This window comes from Hyla sarda, chromosome 5 (assembly GCF_029499605.1).
Source record: "Hyla sarda isolate aHylSar1 chromosome 5, aHylSar1.hap1, whole genome shotgun sequence".
Classification (NCBI taxonomy): Eukaryota; Metazoa; Chordata; class Amphibia; order Anura; family Hylidae; genus Hyla; species Hyla sarda.
The window spans coordinates 212,254,657-212,277,000 of record NC_079193.1 but is presented as its reverse complement, the minus strand read 5'-3'; the positions used below and the strand labels follow the sequence as shown (position 1 = coordinate 212,277,000).

Here is a 22,344-nt window from a genome sequence, read left to right as displayed (position 1 = left end):
TCTAAACCTTTCATGTGTTTTAGGTCTTGATAGTGAAATAACTATTGTGGCTTTTATTTTATTTTTATTTTTTATAGAGTTCAGGTATGAAGGTCAGTGCATCGGTGAAATTGCAGATTCTTCTGAAGGAGATAGTTCTTGTAAGTGTAAATGTCCAAGGAATGAGTTGTTGTTCTTTAGTGCGGCTCCCTTATGCCATGTACTCCAGAGGCTCACAACAGTGTTGACAATGTACACGTGATATGACAGGTCTTTTCATAAGCTCTGCACGTTACATGCTTAGTTGTCTGCATAGTGCTTTCTTTTCTGCCTGTTGTTTAGAGCCTAGTTTTCATTAGACTGACAAGTTGATAAAAAAAAAAAAAAAAAGTCTGGTCTTATCAAGTCCTCCAGTTTTGTTTCCTAGCTCTGGGTCGTGATCTATAATGGCTAATGTTCAGGTCGGTGTTCTGATAATACATGATCTTTAAACAGCACTGATCATTTGGCAGGTTTCAGGAAACAATGGCTTTTACATCGAGAGTAATGTTATTTATATAGAGCATAGGGGTCAGAGCTTTGTTTGTTTTTATGTGGAGCTTCATATCCTTCCCTGAGAGCCATAGCGTAATGTTCTGGTGGCCCTGGCTACCTCAAGAGGGAATTTGGTGAAGACTAGTTCATAGTGAGTTTAGTGATATCAGTATATGTGTGTATTCATTGTTAGCCAGAAGCAGACAGAATTGTTATCTGAAAGTGCGGGTTGCTGGTAACACAGGATTTGGCACTCTGTATGAGACAAATGTCAGCTTCTCGAAGTTCTTACCACTTTTCCTGTTTAATGTGCCGTACAGTGTGTTTCAGATCTGGAATAAGATCAGTTTGTTTTATTGGTGGTGAAAATCTGTTGCTACCACAGTGCATTTTGGTTATATCTATGTTTTGCTCTGTGACCTTACTTTACTCTATTTACAGGCCTGTGTAACAGTGATTTGTTTGTCTTGTTCTTTTGGAAAACACAAGACACCAATCCCTGGGGATCTCGTCTTCCTTTGGAGATTAGTGTATTTATAAGCAGGGTTTCTATTTTTTTTCTGTAGCCAAGTAACAAGGGCATCTGCAGGTACTCAAACACATGCCGTACATAATGTATTTCATGTTTTGGGAATATGGTATTTTCTCTAGTTTGGTCTGCTATTCTAAATGGCCACTGTCCTTGGAAAATTCGGTGGGGGTCTCAACATATGGACCCTCACCCATCAGAAGTTATGACTAAATGTAAAGATTGCTGAAAAAGCTATTTGTCTTCTCCCCAATTAACACACTTTGTTTATCCAGCACAACCGTACTGTACAGCGTTATCTACACTTTCTGAGGACCCTATAGATGAAGGGCCAAGTAAATCTGGAAACCCCTGGAACAAGCTACCGTCTCTTTGCGTTAGTGTTGCAACAAGTTCTGGTGAGTGAGACTGTGCGAGAAAGGGTCTATTTGCACGAACGGTGTACATTTTAGGACATCGTTAAGTCGTCAGCCATAACTCCATCAGGCGAAACAGCATCCCGCCTCCTCCTTCAGGCCAATCTCCGTCAGGCGCCAGCCACAACTCCGTCATCCGATACTGCCTCATCCAAAACTCATCCCTCAGGCGAAAAATGTTCCTGCCGTGTAGCAGAGCAGAGTCAGCATTGGCCCTCTGCCAAACGGTTTTCTGCTGTACATGCTATTCAGTGTCGGCTCTGTTATACAGACTTTGTAGCACATGTAGTGTCTATGTGTCGTGTCATGTTTTTGAGTCTATATGTCTAGTCACATGTGTAAGTTTCTCAGTACCGACTCTAGATGCTGTGCAGTGTCGGCTCTGCGGCAGGAAGTTGCGTCTGAGGGAGAATCATCTGAAGCATGACAGAGTTTCGGATGAGGTAGGAGGCAGTTGTGGCTGAAGGATGACTGCAATTGGTGTGAGGGAGGAGGTGGGACGCTGTTTTGCCTAACGGGGAAAGGGGTTGCGGCTGATGGCTATTGGTCCGAGGGAGGAGGCGGGATGCTGTTTCGCCTGACGCTGGACGGAGTTACGGCTGACGACTGACTATGTACTAAAATGGATGCCGTACACACGACACAATTTCCACTTGCGAAAATCTGCTTGCAGAATTCTGCCTCAAATGAAAGCTCATAGACTTTTAGGGTATTCTGCACTCCCATTCACACTTTGGAATTCCGCAAGCAGAAATTCTGAAGTGTGCATGGGAGTGCAGAATACCCTAATAGTCTATGAGCTTTAATTTGAGGTGGAAATTCTGCCAAGTGAATAGACCCAAAGAGCTGTTAGACACAGAAATAAATGATCCTACAGATAAAGCAAATTCTTCCATTCAGGCATTGTTCTTTTTTTATTTTTTTATTAAAAGGATGTGTGTGTGTGTATAAGTATGTATGTGTGTGTACATATATGTGTATATAAAATATATATATATATATATATATATATATAGATATATATTTGTGCTCTTTCAAAAGCACATTTCTAGTGTGAAAAAAACTAGATACTCCTAATACACATAAAACGAGATGCTTCATTCATGAATCTGATTCAAAAGCTTTTTACAAACGGAAAAAGCCTCTAAAATACATACATTAAAATCCATGTGTATTTATTAATTTTATTTTTTTGCTAAAGAAAGATTAATCCCCAAGATAAAAGAGCAAGTAGTTCTAGCACAAGGGGTCACTGGTGATCATGAAATCCTTATTCGTGTCACTATAATGTTCCCACATTCCATAGCAAGCAGAGTCTATTTTCTATTCTGAGACAATGATTCCTGTAGGAAAGTAACAGTGGCAATGGTCAGCCTGCAAGCGTTTAACTGGACATAGTATAAGAGCATTCTGCTAGTTTCAATACTTTTGTGTGTGTGTGTGTGTGTGTGTGTGTGTGTGTGTGTTCGAGAAATAGTTTGCAACTTTTATTAATGATATAGTTGTTTCTAATAATCCTGGGGCAATTATGCTTTAAACAGGACCCGTGGAAGGTAGCTAGCCCCCTTGTAGGTAGGACGCTCCTAAAAAATAAATAATATATATATACACACACATTGAAAAGGGTAGTGTAAAGCTACTGAAACGTTGTACCTTTACACCTTGGAATAAATCACTGATTCACCTGATTCCATCTTGTGTGTTGCATCTATCTCTGATATAGGATTTGCTAACCACTATTTTATAACTGGGTACCCCATTTACTACAGGACTACACCTAGGATGTGCTGCTCTTATATGTCACATATATATATATATATATATATATATATATATATATATATATATCTATCTATCTCTTCCTACCTTCTTGACTTCCCCGCAGTTACTAGTGTCCTCTGCTCCAGCTTCTAGGCCATGGGCAGCTTCTTCCTGCAGCCTCTAGAGGCTAGGAGTGTCTCTATCTTTTGGGCCCTCACAATTATTTCACTTGTGCATGTTTAGAGGAAGTTACACTTCCAACAGGTGGCATTGGGTCTCCATTCGCCCTCTGGCCCACCGGACTACTCTGGTACCCCGGTTGAGAAACCGCGTTTTTTTACAACCGATTTAATACATATATTGATAAGCAGCATAATGTGATTTATATAAAATATATGATGCACACTGTGCTTTTTGGTTTTGTGCCTGTATATTTTGTGTTCATGCACAATTTAGTTTACTGCTATATTAATTTGTTTTTGCTTTTTCAGATTCCCAGCCAAAGCGTTCACCTTCTGTGAATGAGGTTGGATCAGATCCAGATAGTAGCACTCCCGATATATTCAAAGGTGATTCAGATGTATCTCTGGCTGACTCCTCTTTTGGCAAGAGTGAGATTTCCCCCTTGATGTTTTTAGAAAATTCTTCCAATCCACAGCAGCCTTGTACCGGTATACCTGAGACGGACAGCACCCGTAGCAACACTGGTTTAAACTACAGACAAGAAAAAAGTTCAGACAGCCCTGCTGCCACACTTGGCCTCATACCTCTAACTCAAAACTCACCCCACAGAAGTCTGTCGGGGACCAGTAAAGTTCTGATAAGTCCAATAAAGTTTCAGATAAGTCAGGTTGATTCCGAATTGAAAAGAAGTCCGGAAAATAAAGGAGAACTTTTCTCACTATGTGATAAGAGCAACAGAAAGAACTCCCCTTCCACCCCACAAACAAGGAAAGCCACAAAGAGGAAGCCAACTTCAGAAGATGTGGAGAGCACACTCTCAGACTTGGAGCAACAGGAACCTGAATGTGTAGAAATACCAGACTCTGCATCTTCTAGCGAAGAATCTAACAAAGTGTCTGATCATAATAATGTGCTTCAGACTGGAGTCCGTAGGCAAATCTGGGAAAGGGAAGCAGAAGGCCCTGTTTTAGAAATTGAAAAAAATACCAGAAAGACTGAACAGTATATTAAAACGCATGTGAAACAAAGTCGGAAAGGTCCCCAAAACAGAACACAAGCACATAAACCCAGTTTACAGTTTGTGGTCAATCCAAAAATCCTCACAACAAAGGTCTCTGCAAATGGGCCTACACCAAGCAAAGTCTGCATACAGGAAGCACCCGCTAATGCCACTCCGAGACAGCCATCTTTCCAGGCTAAAGAGAAGCTGGTGAGAAATGCGGCTGCTTATTGTTTTTTGTTAGATCTGTGTGTGTATATATACGTTTTCAACCCCTTAAGGACCAACCCTTTTTCACCTTAAGGACGAGGCCAATTTTATTTTAGCGTTTTTGTTTTTTCCTCCTCGCCTTCTAAAATCCATAACTTCTTTATATTTCCATATACAGACCCATATAAGGGCTTGTTTTTTGCGTGACCAATTGTACTTTTGTAATGAAACCTCTCATTTTACCATAAAATGTACGGCAAACCCTCCCAAAAATTTTTTTAGATAGGAAATTTAACCCCTTCAGGACGGAGCCCATTTTGGCCTTAAGGACCGGAGCGTTTTTTGCACATCTGACCACTGTCACTTTAAACATTAATAACTCTGGAATGCTTTTAGTTATCATTCTGATTCCGAGATTGTTTTTTCGTGACATATTCTACTTTAACATAGTGGTAAATTTTTGTCGATACTTGCATCCTTTCTTGGTGAAAAATCCGTAAATTTGATGAAAAATTTGAAAATTTTGCATTTTTCTAACTTTGAAGCTCTCTGCTTGTAAGGAAAATGGATATTACGAATACATTTTTTTTTGTTCACATATACAATATGTCTACTCTATGTTTGCATCATAAAATTGATGAGTTTTTACTTTTGGAAGACACCATAGGGCTTCAACGGTCAGCAGCAATTTTCCGATTTTTCACAAAATTTTCAAACTCAGTATTTTTCAGGGACCAGTTCAGGTTTGAAGTGGATTTGAAGGGTCTTCATATTAGAAATACCCCATAAATGACACCATTATAAAAACTACACCCCCCAAAGTATTCAAAATGACATTCAGTAAGTGTTTTAACCCTTTAGGTGTTTCACACGAATAGCAGCAAAGTGAAGGAGAAAATTCACAATCTTCATTTTTTACACTTACATGTTCTTATAGACCCAATTTTTGAATTTTTACAAGGGGTAAAAGGACAAAATTTTTACTTGTATTTGTAGCCCAATTTCTCTCGAGTAAGCACATACCTCATATGTCTATGTAAAGTGTTCGGCGGGCGCAGTAGAGGGCTCAGAAGGGAAGGAGCGACAAGGGGATTTTGGAGAGTACGTTTTTCTGAAATGGTTTTTGGGGGCATGTCACCTTTAGGAAGCCCTTATGGTGCTAGAACAGCAAAAAAAAAAACACATGGCATACCATTTTGGAAACTAGACCCCTCGGGGAATGTAACATGGGATAAAGTGAACCTTAATACCCCACAGGTGTTTCACGACTTTTGCAAATGTAAAAAAAAAAAATTTTTACCTAAAATGCTTGTTTTCCCCCAAAATTTTTATTTTTAAAAAGGGTAATAGCAGAAAATACCCCTAAAAATTTGAAGCCCAATTTCTCCTGATTCAGAAAACACCCCATATGGGGGTGAAAAGTGCTCTGCTGGCGCACTACAGGTCTCGGAAGGGAAGGAGTCACATTTGGCTTTTTGAAAGCAAATTTTGCTCTGGGGGCATGCCGCATTTAGGAAGCCCCAATGGTGCCAGGACAGCAAAAAAAAAACCACATGGCATACCATTTTGGAAACTAGACCCCTCGGGGAACGTAACAAGGGGTTAAGTGAACCTTTATACCCCACAGGTGTTTCACGACATTTGCATATGTAAAAATAAAAATTTTTTTTACCTAAAATGCTTGTTTTCCCAAAAATTTTACATTTTTAAAAAGGGTAAAAGCAGAAAATCCCCCCCAAAATTTGTAACACAATTTCTCCCGAGTACGGCGATACCCCATATGTGACCCTAAACTGTTGCCTTGAAATACGACAGGGCTCCAAAGTGAGAGCGCCATGCGCATTTGAGGCCTAAATTAGGGACTTGCATAGGGGTGGACATATGGGAATTCTACGCCAGTGATTCCCAAACAGGGTGCCTCCAGCTGTTGCAAAACTCCCAGCATGCCTGGACAGTCAACGGCTGTTCGACAATACTGGGAGTTGTTTTGCAACAGCTGGAGGCTCCGTTCTGGAAACAGTGGCGTACCAGACGTTTTTCATTTTTATTGGGGAGGGGAGGGGGGTTGTATAGGGGTATGTGTATATGTAGTGTTTTTTACTTTTTATTTTATTTTTTGTGTTAGTGTAGTGTAGTGTTTTTAGGGTACAGTCGCCTGGGCGGGGGTTCACAGTAGTTTCTCGCTGGCAGTTTGAGCTGCAGCAGAAAGTTTGCGGCAGCTCAAACTTGCAGCCAGATACTTACTGTAATCCTCCGCCCATGTGAGTGTACCCTGAACGATTTCAGCAGGCATCCGGCTCCGGTCCCCAACCGGCTAGCGGTGGGGGCCGGAATTCCCACGGGCGTATGGATACGCCCTCGGTCCTTAAGGACTCGAGATGCAGGGCGTATCCATACGCCCTATGTCCTAAAGAGGTTAAATGAAAACCACAATTTTGCTCATTTTGGAGGGTTATGTTTTCACACTGTACAATTTACTGTAAAAATGACATGTGTTCTTTATTCTGTGGGTCAATGCAATTAAAATGATACCCATGGCTAGATACTTATTTATTTTTGTACCGCTTGAAAAATTTTTGCGCCGTCATCTGTACTTTTAATCAATACCACATTTGCATATATAAAACTTTTAGATAATGTATAAATTTTTTTTGGGAATAAAATGTGACAAAAAAGCTGAATTTTTAGACTTTTTATTTTTTACGTTTACGCCGTTCACCGTACGGGATCATTAACATTATATTTTGTATATACACCATTGAAGAAAAAAACTGTGGTGAAAAAATGTTCTATTTTATTTAACACATGCAATTTACATACATTTAAAATCTGAAGAAAAATAAAAACAAGGCACCACAAGAACAACTGCAGATAAGTGGAGGAGTTACAGCGGGTACAGATACATGGAATACAGGGGAAATATGCTTATAAACAAAATGAGACCAATATAAAATGTATGAGACCAATTAATTACAAGGTATCGTATATATATGAAGAGCAAATAGCAAAGACAGAATTAGTATAAAGATACATATAAAGAAATCAATGTAAATTGCATGTGTGTTAAATAAAATAGAACATCTTTTCACCACTGTTTTTTTTCTTCGTTGGTGTATATATGTATCATAAACTAAGTGGTGGATTTTTTCCTCAGTGCTAGCCCCCCCCCCCCCCCCCTTTTTTTTGTTTTTGTTGGTGATATAACATTATATTTTGATAGTTCGGACATTTAAGCAAGCGGCGATACCAAATATGTTTATAAAAATAAATTTTTTACGTTTTTTTTTTAGGGTAAAATGGGAAACAGACAATTTTTATGGGGGGAGGGAACTTTTATTTTTTTACACTTTTTATGTCCCCATAGGGGACTACCTATAGCAATCATTTGATTGCTAACACTGTTCAGTGCTATGCATAGGACATAGCACTGATCATTATTATCGGTGATTTTCTGCTCGATCTCAGACCAGAGCAGGAGACGGACGGAGGCAGGTGAGGCGACCTCCGTCCGCCATTACAGATGATTGGATCATCTATTTAAACATGCGCATTGCCGCAGATGCCGTGATCTGTACTGATCACGGCATCTGAGGGGTTAATGGCGGACATCCTCGCGATCACGGATGTGGGCCATTACCGGCGGGTCCCCGGCTGCTGATGGCAGCTGGAACCTGCCGTATATGACGCGAGCACCGCTCCGATGCTCGCTGTCATACACAGGACGTAAATATACGTCCTGGTGCGTGAAGTACCGCCAAACCAGGACGTACATTTACGTCTGTGGTCGTTAAGGGGTTAATGGCTACTTTATGTAATGCAGCATTTATTTATTTTTTTTAAATGTATCTGGCATTTTAGGACATCTTTCACCAGATAAACCCTTTAGCTTACATCTGACCACCTTTTTTCATTAAAGGGTTTATCTGGTGAAAGATGTCCTAAAATGCCAGATACATTTTTTATTTTATTTTTTATAAATGCTGCATTACATAAAGTAGCCATTAAAAACGTAAGCGTGCATATACATGTCAGGTATTTCCCATTGTTTTTCTATTTAGTTAATTGGAGGCTGCTGTGATCTGTTTTATTGCTTCTTGTAGTACACGTGTTGTACTCAAATGCAACATACTAGAAGCTCAGTGTCTGTGGCCACTATTATACTTCCTATTTCTCTGTCCTTAGATGTTCATAGGACATCTTGTTGAAGGTTCCAAGAGTTGGCAATGAGGCTTAGCCCTGTATACCAGTGTTTCCCAACCAGGGTGCCTCCAGGTGCTGGGAGTTGTAGTTTTGCAACATCTGGAGGCACCCTGGTTGGGAAACACTGCTGTATACAGTATAACAGGATCTGACAAAACTGTGCATATTACGGTGGCATAACCTTTTATAGTATAAAATACAATTTTGGGGTTTAAACAAAGTGGTATAGTTACACTCCAAAAATGCATGTAAATTTTAAGACCTAATAATAAAGGTTATTCCTATACATAACTGCATGGATATTGTGTCTGTACTTTATATCTGCCTTCCTGAAATCTAGTCTCTGCAGGTCTAACCAGCCTCTAGATATTTCATTCTGAATGTTAGTTACCTTTATCTTAAATGATCTTCATTGCTGTTTTCTAACCAGTTAATCTAGCAAATCGGAGGATTGATAATGGATCTAATGTTAATGGTTAATCTTTCATTTACTGGCTGCTGAATAGCCGAATAGAAATGCCACATCTTATGGCAGGACGAAGTATACTGCCTACCCATGAGAGGTGGTACACAGCAACAGGGACCCCAGGGTTATAGGGTTATTTTTCACGTGCATGTAGTCATGGTTTAATAAAATGTGCAATGTTTTCATTTACTTTGCAGCTGAAGTCACCATTTTTGAGATTTCTGTGGACTCTGTTGTAGCAAATCAACTATTGGGGGAAATACAATATTTGACTAGTAAAGGTTTTCAGCCACTGTGAATAAAAATTTCGTAATAAAACGTAATCTTATTTTCAGCTGTTTCCCAATATACTGTGTATTTATTAACCAAGTAGCGTTTGGTGGCAGTGCCAGAGAAAGCAGCCACAGGGAATTGGATTTCCCCACGCCTGTGTCAGCATGTTGATCAATAGACAGAGAAAAAGTCTTTTCATTGTCCTTGTCAAAAGGCTTTCAAGGTTATATACTTAAGCTTATGGAAAAATCTACTTTTCCTTACATTTTTTTTTTTTATTTAACTAAAAAGGATCCAACTACTTAGTTTTTTTTGTTTGTTTTTTTTCTTCAGAAAAAAATAAAAATAGTGAATAATATTACCAAATACATTTTTTTCATTTTTTTTTTTTCATTCTCCACAGGTCCACCTTGATGGAACTCCCTTTCAGTATAAGTACAAGTCTCCATCTGAAGAGCTCTGTGCCCATGTAAAAGCTATACAGTAAGTTATATGTGAACAGGGAACAATACATTATTACTCAAAATTGTTATCAATTGTAGCTGGATAAATATCTATTCTAGATTATCAGCCATAGAAAAAATATACAGCATAAACTAAATTACTAAAGGAGTTATTCAACCTTTATAGAATGACCCCAAGCAGTATTATAATTACAAAAAAAAGTTATATACTTACTTGTGTACATCTGCTCTGTTTCTGCAGGTATTTTATAAAGGTCAGAAAAGCACTTAAAGGAGAAGTATCATGTAAGAAAACTTGGGATAGGGGATAAGTTTTAGATCGTGGGGGTCCAAGTAGTGCTGGGCGGTATAACGGTTGATACAGAAATTTTTTTCCTGCACGATATAAATTTTTGCCTGTACCACAATACGGTTTGGGCCCCTCCTCCCCCCCCCCTCGAATGAGTGATTTATCCGCCGCAGTGCGCTGTCCCCACATCGGGGAACTAATCATATGTGACCCACGAGTGCTTTGTCACAGAGCCGTCAGCTTATCACCAGCTGCAGCGATGTCCCGCTGATAGGCTGAACCCACTGTCATTTAAGGAGCCGGCCGGCTTCATATACATGAAAGTGCGCTCAGCCTATCACCGGCCGCAGCGATGTCCCGCCCCGGCCGATGATAGGCTGGAGGATCTGTGACTTTCTCGTCCCAAGGAAACAGCAAGAGGACTGCAGTGCAGGACAGTGAAGATGGTTCCAGAGCCCGGGAAACGTTATTTGTAGTACATTACAGATTTCTAGCACCGGCTGCCCGCAACTCATAGCAGGATGAGCAGAGGAGCGCTTGCGGTGACATGTGGGGACAGCGCAGCTGATAATTCGTTGGGGGGTGTTGGAAGAGAAGTGGCGCCCAGGACACATGGGGGGTGTAATACAGTTAAATACCGTGGAAACGCCATCACTTACAAAAATACCGTGATACACGTTTCTCTATTGGCTCCATTGGGGGACACAGACAGTGGGTGTATGCTGCTGTCTCTAGGAGGTGTGACACTATGGTAATAAAAAAAGTTGGCTCCTCCCAGCAGGATATACCCGCCTTCAGGCTCTGAGCTAATCAGTTTAAGCTTAGTGTCTGAAGGAGGTGGACATGGTCTGGAATTCTCCAGACTAGGTCTTCTGAATTTTTGTTTTCCTAATATAGGGACGTGTTAGTTTTTTATTCCTTTTTCTTTTCTGTTTTCAGGTGGGGACTCAGGGACTCCGGTTCCCGGTTTCCCCATTGCGAGTAAGGGGGCACAGACATTGCGTATATGCGCTGTTCACCCCCCCTCGGGTCAGCACCTGGGTTGGTACCTCATGGGTCCGGGTCCCCCTATTTCCCTGCTCGCCTCGCTCGTGCATAGCAGGTAACTAAAGCAGCCTGAAGACTTCACTGAAGACTCCATTAGGTAAGTTCTTCTGACTGAGGTAAGTACCCCCCCCCCCCCCCCCTTTTCTCCATAGGTACGGACTTGCAACCTCTGGAGACCCCCTGTTTTTGGCCCACCTTTCAGGTTATGGGCTGGCTTATACAGGGGCAGCACTTTTATTCTGGGGGAGGAGTGGCACCTGAGGGGGCATGTAATATATGGGGCACTTCACTTTATATATGTGTGTGTGTGTGTGTTTAGTGCAACTATGTCCACAGCGCTTTATATGCGGCTGTCAGCAGCGGCGCAGTTACGGGCCGGGCGCTCTCAGCGCCGGCTTGCTTTCACTTTGCCGACAGCGCCTTATACGCGGCTGACAGCGGAAGCAGCCTCCAATCAGCGCCGTGGGTGCGATTTTCAGTAAGAAGGGGTCAGTTAGTTAGTGCCTTGCTTCAGGCACGCCCCTCTCTTCCTATTGGCTGGCCTGTTCCTTCACTCTAGCTGCACGGAGCGAGTTCTCCTCACTGCAGCTGACAGGGGACACAGACTAGGGTGAGAAAGTTCCTGTCTTTTTCCACATTATGTCCGTACCCAGAGCTGTTCCTCCTTTGTCTGTAAGCACTACCAAGATGTCTGGCTCTGCTGAGCCCACATGCCCTGCCTGCTCCACTGCTCCCCCAGACCCCCTGGTACCCCCTGATGCCCTTTTGGTCCTGGTGGGTTCAGCCGCTCCACCAGCCTGGGTTTCTTCCCTGACCCAGTATATGGCTGACTTGACCCAAGTCTCCCGTTTGGTGGCTGAGGCCTCCCGGGAAGTGGTGTCCACCTTGAAGGGGTCTTCCCTGCGCAGGACCTCTGAGAGGGCCCTCTCCTCGTTTCTACATACTTCACGCTCTCACAAGCGTACTAGGGGTGCCTCGTCTGACTCTTCCATCGAGTCTTCAGATAGACGTGAGCGTTCCTCTCATTGGTCTCCCCCCCCCCCCCCCCCCCCCGTCATCTGGGCACAAACGTCGCTCCTCCAGAGGACGTTCTCGGAGTCGCCGCTCTGCCACGCCAGAGCCGCGTACCCGTTCAGGGTCGCCCCCCTCCAGGACTGCTTCTACTCATTCACATTCCCCTGGTGGACGAGGCTTCTGAGCCGGCATCTGACTCAGAGGACCGCTCGGACTCAGTTGCAACGGTGAACTCATTGGTGACAGCCATAAGAGACACCTTTCACTTAGAGGACCCAGGATCTTCGGATGTCAATCCAGGAGTATCATTTCATCGTGCTAAGCCAGCACCTCAAAGGTTCAGCTCTCACGCTGACTTTGACGACATTCTGGAATCTGCATGGAAACATCCAGACAAGAGGTTTCCGGGAATCAAGACAATTCAAGAATGTTAACCATTTGACAAGGACTTTGTCGCTAAGGTGGTTTCCCCTCCCTCAGTGGATCCACCAATCTCCCGGATCTCTAAGGCGACTATACACTGACTCTGGCAGATGCCGCTGCCTTTAAGGATCCCACGGACAAGAAGGTAGAATCCTTAGCGAAGTTTGCTTCTGAAGCAGCTGGCTCTTATCTTCTTCCCATCTTCGCCTCTACATGGGTGTCCAAGGCCCTGTCGGAGTGGTGCCAAAAGCTTCATCAGGATATCTTAGCGCGATCCCCCCCAGAGGATCAATCTGCTCTGGCTCTCCAATGCTCTAAAGCTGGGGACTTTCTGTGCGCAGCTTCCATGCAGTCAGCCCGTTGTTCTGCCTTTGCTGTGGGTCACCTAGCGGCTCTCCGCCGCTCTATGTGGCTTAAAGCTTGGAATGCGGATGCCGCTTCCAAAAGGTCTCTCACTGATCTTCCCTTTACGGGTGGCCGTCTTTTTGGCAAACGCCTTGATGAGACTATCTCTTAGGCAATGGGAGGTAAGAGTTGCTTGTTACCTCAAAATAAGGCTCGCCCTGTGTCCCAAAGGAAGTCATTTTCCTTTCGGTCCTTTCGGACCTCTGGCTCCAGCAAAGGGTCCGGGCAGGCCCCCTCGCGGGACAAGAAGGCTCCCTCGTTCCGGGCACGCCCGTCTTGGAAGTCGGACTCCAACTGGTCTGGCCGTTTTGCGCCCAAATCAGGCAACCGCAAACCCACTTCTGCATGAAGTGAGGCCCCCACCCGCGATTTCTTCTCGGGTGGGAGGTCGTCTCTTGCTTTTTCGAGACATCTGGACCTCACACATTCAGGACTCTTGGGTCAGGGACGTGGTGTCCAACGGTTACCGAATCGAATTCGCCTCCCTTCCGAGGGAATGCTTTTTTCGATCCCGGGCCCCCCGGTCTCCTCCTCTGGTGAAGCAATTTCGAGCGGCTCTCTAGTCTCTGCTTCTCCAGGGGGTTATCGTTCCCGTTCCGCCAGGGGAACGGTTTCGGGGTTTCTATTCAAATCTTTTTGTGGTCCCCAAGAAGGACGGTTCTTTGCGACCAATCCTAGACCTCATGCGTCTCAACCGTCACCTTCTCATCCGCCACTTCCGAATGGAATCTCTGTTCGGTGGTGGCGTCCCTGGAACAAGGATGCCTACCTCCATGTGCCAATATTTCCAGGCCATCATCGGTACCTCCGTTTTGCGGTTCCGGAGGGGCACTTTCAATTCGTAGCCCTCCCCTTCGGTCTAGCCACGCATCCTCGGGTCTTTACAAAGATCCTTGCGCCAGAGATTCCTGTTACGGTCGAGGGGAATCTCGGTGATACCCTATCCGGACGACCTTCTCATCAAGGCTGCAACCAGAGCCCAGACTCTGGAAAATATGGACGTCGCTCTCCACACTCTGACTCTCTTCGGGTGGATGGTCAACCGGAACAAGTCAGTCCTCCGTCCTACCCAGTTTCTAACCTTCCTGGGACTTCGATTCGACACGGCCTATGCCCGAATTTGTCTTCCGCCGGACAAACGTCTGGCGCTCTGGTCGGGGGTCCGTTCCCTTCGGACCCAGGTATCAGTCTCCATCCGCACTTGTATGGAAGTACTGGGTCGGATGGAGGCAACTATGGAGGCCGTACCCTTTGCCCAGTTTCATTACCGCCCCCTTCAACTGGCGATTCTCTCTCGATGGAACAGGTCTCCTCTGTCCCTTGATCGTCAGATTGTTCTCCCTCGCAGGGTCAGTCAGTCTCTGCTCTGGTGGCTCCACTCCCCCCTTCTTCTCCAAGGGCGGTCGTTTCTTCCCCTTCACTGGCAGGTTGTTACAACGGATGCCAGCCTGTCGGGCTGGGGCGGCGTGTTCAGGGATTGGACGGTTCAGGGACTCTGGTCTCCCCAGGAGACCCTTCTTCCGATAAGCAAACATATTGGAATTACGGGCGATTTCTTCTTTGTCTTCATTGGGAGTCCCGTCTTCAGTTCCGTCCTGTCGGCCGTGGCGTACATAAATCGACAGGGCGGCAGCCATGGCCGAGGTGACCAAGATTCTCACCTGGGCGGAGAGCAAGGTTCCGGCCATTTCGCGATTCACATTCCGGGAGTGCTCAACTGGGAAGCGGACTTCCTCAGTCGCTCCTCACCCGACCCCGGCGAGTGGTCTCTACATCCGGAGGTCTTCGCGCAGCTCTGCGACCTCTGAGGCATTCCGGACGTGGACCTCTTTGCGTCCCGACACAATAGGAAGATCCTTCCTTTTGTGTCCAAGTCCCAGGACCCTCAGGCTCTGGCCGTGGACGCCCTAGTGATTCCTGGGGCGGGGTTTGCCCTACCCTATCTGTTCCCTCCTCTTCCGCTTCTTCCCAGGATGCTGAGGAAGCTCAAGGCAGAAGACGTCCCCGCCATTCTGGTAGCTCCAGATTGGCCCCGAAGGTCGTGGAACGCCAACGTAGTCAGGCTCCTGGACGATGCTCAACTGCGCCTTCCGCTCCGCCCGGACCTGCTCTCTCAGGGTCCTCTTTGCCACCCCAATTTACAGTCGCTGCATTTGACGGCGTGGCGGTTGAGACCGTGGTTTTGAGGGCCCGCGGGTTCTCTTCACACCATGCTCAAGGCTCGTAAGCCCTCCTCTGCAAGAATTTACCACCATACTTGGCGGTCTTATTTTCGTTGGTGTGAAGCTCAGGACTTTTCCCCGGTAACCTTCTCGGTTCCCCGTCTTCTCTCCTTTTTGCAGTCGGGGTTGGAACTGGGGTGGTCTCTCAGTTCACTTAAAGGTCAGGTTTCGTCCCTTGCTGTTCTTTTCCAGCGGCCCCTGGCTTCTAATTCTCATGTCCGGACCTTCCTTCATGGAGTGGCGCACGCTGTTCCTCATAATCGGTCACCCTCTCACCCTTGGGACTTGAATTTGGTTCTGAGTGCCCTCCAGGGTGCACCCTTTGAGCCCCTCAGAGAGGTGTTTCTCCGCCTACTTTCTTGGAAAGTGGCGTTTCTTGTTGCTATCACTTCCATCGGGAGGGTGTCTTAATTGGCAGCTCTTTCCTGCCGTTCTCCGTTTCTGGTGATCTACCAGGACAAGGTTGTTTTCCGACCAGATCCTTCCTTTTTGCCTAAGGTGGTCTCGGCCTTTCATCTCAATGAGGATGTTGTCCTCCTGTCCTTTTTGTCCTGCTCCTTCTCATCCTAAGGAGCGCTTACTACACAAGCTGGATGTAGTTCGGGCTGTTCGGTCTTATCTCTCCATCACTACTTCTTCATTTCGTCAGTGGGATTCCATTTTCGTCCTTACGGAAGGTGGTCGCAAGGGACAACCTGCTTCCAAGGCCACCATTTCTCGGTGGACTCGGTCCGCCATTTCGGAAACTTATTGCTGTAAGGGGAAGATTCCTCTTTTCAGGGTTGTGGCTCATTCTACCCGTTCTGTTGGGGCATCCTGGGCTCTCCAGAATAGAGCTTCGGCCTCGCAGATTTGCAAGGCGGCTACCTGGTCGTCTTTGCACACTTTCTTGAGGTTTTACCGAGTTCATACTTTCGCATCGGCTGATGCTAGTCTGGGTCGTAAAGTGTTGCAGGCGGCAGTGGATCGGCCGTCTGCCTGACTGCTTATCTGTCCACCCAAGGGATGGCTTTGGTACGTCCCACGGTCTGTGTCCCCCAATGGAGACGATAGAGAAAAGGAGATTTTTGTTTACTTACCGTAAAATCTCTTTCTCGAAGGATCCATTGGGGGACACAGCTCCCACCCTTTTTGGGATTTTTCTTTGGTTCTCTGTCCGAGGGTGTGTTCAGCTATGTTTTTTCTTCTGGTTCTCGGACAGTTTTGGGTTTTTCTTTGACCTGTTGGTCTCCTATTGCTCTGGAACTTAAACTGATTAGCCCAGAGCCTGAAGGCGGGTATATCCTGCTGGGAGGAGCCGACTTTTTTTTATTACCATAGTGTCACACCTCCTAGAGACAGCAGCATATACCCACGGTCTGTGTTCCCCAATGGATCCTTCGAGAAAGAGATTTTATGGTAAGTAAACAAAAATCTCCTTTTTTGCTCATACCGCCCAGCTCTAGGTCCAAGCACTGGGGCCCCCCCACGATCTCCTGTTTTTAGCCCGGCCTCCGCTTCTGGCGGGGGTCGTGACGCGCCACTGTGAAGGAGAGCCGGGGCTCCAAACAGAAGATCGTGGGGGACCCCAGCACCTTTGGATAGGGGATAAGTTTTTTTTTTTTTTTTTACCATGATACTTCTTCTTTAAAGCACAAACTATTGCACTGTGTTAGTTTGTTTCTTCGCCATCAAAGTCTCCTCTTTGGTTACCTCCAGTGTTTTGGCTCCAGTCTTTTTAAGAATTCCAGTTTACCAATATTGTCTTAATATGTAAGTTGTGAACCAAATCAACCAAATAAAAATTTTAGATTAGCTATTTGATACGATATCCCCTCTACACAAAATATTTTGGTACCCAGTGTTCTCTGGCAATGCCATGTGCTGTAGAGTTTGTGTGGCCTTACAGTTCACCATGGCACAGAGTTATGCTAATACCAATGTTTGTCTATGGAAATTGTGCATTTGCAGTCAGTGTGGCTGAGCTGTAATTTACAGGGTTGTCTGATGCGACATGCACCAGCTTTGCGTGCCGCTATTTGTACTATTTTTACCAAGTCCTATATTCATGCATCTTATAACACTTAAGATAAATCTCCTCTAGTTATTGTTTACAAAAATTCACATGCAATAAGTCATAATTGACAACTTAGTTTTTTTTTTTTGTTTGTTTTTGCTATCCAGGATTCCAGCAGAGCTGTGTGATTGGGCTGTAAAGATCTTGTCAGAACATCAAGAAAAACATCTGTAAATGGCTTTTACTTTACTTAAGTAATAATATCGCCAGTAAACAATAACCTGATAGATCAATCATTCACTTTCTTGACACTGGTTTCCACCGCTGCTATTGTTTTGCTTCTAGATATTACTCATGTGAGACAAGCGAAGAATCTGCAGCTTTTACATTCAGTTTTTTGTCATTTCAGAAAATTCAAATCTATATTTTTATACAAACAGAACCTGATACATCTAAAACTATATTTAATAAAATATTACAACTAATGACAAAAGCGTGTTTGGTCCTTTGCTTATGTTGGTCAAGTCATTCTAGACCTGATATGTGTTTAGTGTAAAAAAATGTATGAGAAAATAAACTAAATGTTTTACCTACTTAACAGCTGATGTCTGAGCTGTGTTGGTACACTAGCTGTGGCCTTCCTTTACCTCAAGGCCTGCCAAATCCCGGGTGCCAAGCCCCCATGGCAATTTGGGGGTATTGACTAGGATGTCTGTCCTTTCCAAAAAGGATTGTCAATCTTTAAAAAAAGATTTTTCTACTTACCTTCCCCCCATTTTTGCTCTGATCCCCCGTTCCGCCTGCGGTCAGCACTCCGTTGTCACATTAGCAGGTGACGCTACTCCATACTCAATCACTGCCGAGGCTCCTGATAGGCTGAGGCAGTCATGTGACATGCTGACCAAGACATCTGCTGCTGAACACAGAAGGCAGAACCGGAGATCACCGTGGTTATAGAGGCGGAGGTAAGAAGAACAGTTGTGTGTTTTTTTTTGGGGGGGGGGGGGGGAAACTAATGACTAACACAGTGGGGACATGAGAGGAAAGTAATAATGACACACGGGACAGATGAGGAGACACTAATGAGTGTGACACTTTGCAAATGAGGGGTCAGTAATAAATGACACATGAGGGAGAGGAGGGGACACTAGCCGTTGGAATTTTGGAGTTTTTTTCTCAGAGAATAATGTGGATGTTTTTGTGTCTGCATTTTGCTTACCTCTTTTTGCGTATATGGTGTATATGGGATAGGCTCAATTTTGGTTTACGTATACACATTGATTTGGGTTCTGTAATACACCCTACATTTCCCATAAATCCTCTGGCTTTGGCAGGGGCTTTTGATTATTGTACCTAATTGTCGCATAAAGTTGCTTGTGCTGGAGGTCACCCAGGTGAACTGATGAGACTCAAAAGTGGGCTGGTGTCCGTTCACACTGCAGTTACTCAAAGTGCAAGAAATATTACCATGAGGAGAAAGTGATTTGACCTATAACAACAATTGAAGTGTTTTATGGAGATTTTACATCTTTAGGCTGTGTTTACACATTGAGTTTTTACTGCATTTATTCATACATTTTTACAGCTTTTTAGCTGTTTTGAAATTTTTCTAAATTGTAGTACAATATCAATTTTGTTATTTGGGGCAAATAACAGCAAAAACAGAAAAATCAGTAAGGATTGCAGTGTCTGAACACAGCCTCAGGGGAGGTTTATATCTACTATATACATCCTGATCCCATACAGCAGTGTTTCCCAACCAGTGTGGCACCAACTTTTGCAAAACTACAACTCCCAGTATGCCCAAACAGCTTTTGGGAAACACTACCATAGAGATGGCTGATGGGACTGGGAAGGTAGTAAGAGGTGATCTGGTAGATCAGTGGTTCCCAACCTGGGGTACAAGTACCCCCAGGGGTTCTTAGCAGTTCTCCAGGGGGTACTTGAAAAAAAATCAGTAATGGTGGCCAGAGCTACAGATCACTGCTTCTAAAGTGGTAGGGCCAGACAGAAATGGGCCATGGATCTTGGTAGGATGACATCACTGCACCGAGGAGTGGAACAGGAGGAGAAGCATAGGCATCAGGCTGATGTGGGCAGTAACTACCATTAGCTTCGGTGCTCCACTGCTCCTGCGGATTGGGGATCTACTACTATGAGCCATAGAAATAGGTCCCCAGACCTGTGGAGCATTGAAGCGGGACAGTATGGGGGCTTTTTGGGACCTAAAACTATATATATATATATATATATATATATATATATATATATATATATATATATAATATATATAGGCACAGAGGTGACCTAACTACTTTATTGAGAAACAAAGTGGGAACTATTACAGTGTGGGGCAATAAACATGGGGAGTTTGTAAAGAGGTGGGTATTGTACTAGAGAAAGGAGCCCAAAATGTATGTTTGGCTGTTTCTGAGAGAAATCTTAATGGCGGTTTAGGCCATATAGTGAAGAAAAGTAAAAGTAAACAACCCCGATCAGAGAGGTTGTCAACTGAATCAGGGGACTGGGGAGATAAAGAGAGGAGCAGGGGGTCTGGGGAGAGAATATGTCTCTAACATGGGGGTACAATTTTAAGAAATGGGTTGTCAAGGGGTACTCAGGCAGCAACCTGAGTGGTAGCTGTGGTAGATGATGTCTTCCTGTAGTCCATAGAATGTCAGTCTAACATCTTGTAACCATTAGTCATTGGAAGATATGATCACTATAAATAGAAAACCGGAAGGGCATCACCCATAATCTCATGCAGGGTGCAAAGAAAAGATGTTATAAATGCAACATGTAAATGAACCAGGAAAAAAAACTGACAAAAGGAGATTTTTTTTGTACTCACCGTTAAATCTTTCTCTTAGCCTTCTTGGGGGGCACAGATAATGATGGGTACATGCTCTTGCCACTAAGAGGCGCTGACATTAAGGAAAAAGCTCCCCCCTGGCAGGATATACTTGCCCATTGGAAGTGAGGTAATCAGTTTTGTCACAAAGCAGTAGGAGAAGCCAACAAAGAAATATGTCTGAAGGAAATGGGTGGGTGGGGTGTCCCCCAAAGAAGGCTACAAGAAAAAGATTTTACGGTGAGAACAAAAAAAAAATCTTTTCTCGATGGCTCTTCATTGGGGGGGGCACCGATACTGATGGAACATACCAAAGAAGTCCCCAAGGGTGGGAATAACAATCACCAGAGACCAAACCCACTCGACCGTAAGGTCTGCGGGCGAGACCCCGGGCCAGGGACAACCGAGGCCCAGAAACTGAGCTCCTAGAAGATCCCCTGTCCATGAAGATGGACTAGGATGCCAAAGGAAGGGACCGTTCTTTTCAGAGACTAAACCTACAGCCCACATAGAGAGACAAGAAAAGGTAGACTACGAAGCCAGATGGGCCGGAACCATCCCAGAAGCAGGTAGGAAATAAACTCCAAGGAATACAGAGCCAGACAGAAGGCTAGTCCATCTGGGAAACAAAACATGGAAAAGGGCTCAACCAGAGAACAGGGTGGAAAAACGCCAGGAAGAGCAGCTGGAATCAACTGGAAAAAAGAGAGACCTGGTGCATAAGACCAATGACCTGACCGGCTGCAGACCCAAAACCCCTGCCCCAGCGGCCCATCACGAGCACATGCTCGACTGGTGTAATGCGGATGAACATAACACCCTCCATCTTGGGATACACGGACCCTGAAGGAGGAGACAGAAAGTAATAATGACCAAAAAAGGAGCATCCCGGAACACCGTAGCAACTGACATGGGAACTGAAGTTTAGCCAGGAAGATTTACATGTAAGGATGAACGTCCAGAAAGGATCGGAGAACCCTGAAAAGGAGCATCCTGGAACACTGGAGTGGCCGACATAGGAATTGGAGGGTCCTGAGTCTCCTGTGAGACAACTGTAGAGTAAGTGAACCCAACATCCGCTAAACGCTCCTGGTGACCAACTTCCATGTCGAGATAAGAAGTGCGGTACAGAAAGACCGCCTTACAAATGGGCTTCTGGAGAAGTCTGGGCAGGATCGCTACACATGCCTGAGACCCCAATCATCTCTAAGGCCCAATCAGGAGGGCCGACCTAGAAAAGAAGGCACGTCACAGCAACCTAGGATAGAGTCCAAGACAAGGAGACCAACCAATCTTGGACCCCAGTGGTCCAAGCAGACCAGAGCACTCTGAAGCCACATCCTGTCAGGACAGGAACATGGGGAGGAAACAAAAGGGAACCCAGCTGGGACTCCCAGGTTCTGGGCACATGAAGGTTACTCCAGAAGACTGAAGTGTCAGTGAAGCGCAACTGAAACTGTCAAGAGAGGGATGAACACACCCTTCCAGGGAGATTATGCCGAGGGAGGAGGTGAGCAATGGCAGGACCCAACAACAGGTGGTGGCTAGGAAAGCATTTGCCAAGCCCTATATGAATGCAGAGACTCCTCCAACAGGGGAGAGTGCCAAGGCTGCGTGAGCAGCAGTGGAGTAGAAAGTGCTCACAAAAATAGTCCCCCAGTGGAGGGGAAAACAAAGGGTGGTCGAGATGAAACTCAGGCATTAGCCATGCCCAGCTCCCTGATCCCAGTACCCCCTGTGGACAGGGGATTGTCAAAGTGTGCCAGGCACTGTAGGAGCAGGGAAATGCTGCTCTACGGCAACGGACAAAATATTGGGTGGACAAAACCCCCAGGAACCCTGCGACAATATATCAAGGTATGGGGGAGCCAAATAGTGTCCCCAGAGGGATCGGAACCCTGGACACAGGTGCTGGGCAAAGACACAAAGATGTGATTACGAATGCAAGTAAGAAGCACACACACACACACGACCAACAGCGTCGAGAGGAACACCCCATCGGGGTGAAACCCTGGGCCAGGTAGGCGTCAACGGAGCCATCTTGGTTGATGTCTAAGACAAGAGAGCAGGTGCCTGAGCCAC

The 22,344-nt window shown here is 45.0% G+C and overlaps 1 protein-coding gene across 6 annotated transcripts in view; it reads left to right on the top strand.

Annotated features, from left to right (window-relative positions):
* ACD (ACD shelterin complex subunit and telomerase recruitment factor) overlaps positions 1–17,904 on the top strand; it is a 60,460-nt gene extending 42,556 nt beyond the window's left edge. For 5 of the 6 annotated variants that reach the window (XM_056521063.1, XM_056521060.1, XM_056521061.1 and 2 more), the window contains exons 10-14: positions 78–140; positions 1,318–1,440; positions 3,711–4,612; positions 9,955–10,034; positions 17,579–17,904. In XM_056521063.1, the coding sequence (XP_056377038.1) occupies positions 78–140; positions 1,318–1,440; positions 3,711–4,612; positions 9,955–10,034; positions 17,579–17,645 (1,235 nt within the window). In that variant the 3' untranslated portion in view covers positions 17,646–17,904. The remainder of the gene's footprint in view (positions 1–77; positions 141–1,317; positions 1,441–3,710; positions 4,613–9,954; positions 10,035–17,578) is intronic. The other variant, XM_056521065.1, reaches the window with a different exon arrangement.
* Positions 17,905–22,344: the final 4,440 nt, after the last annotated feature.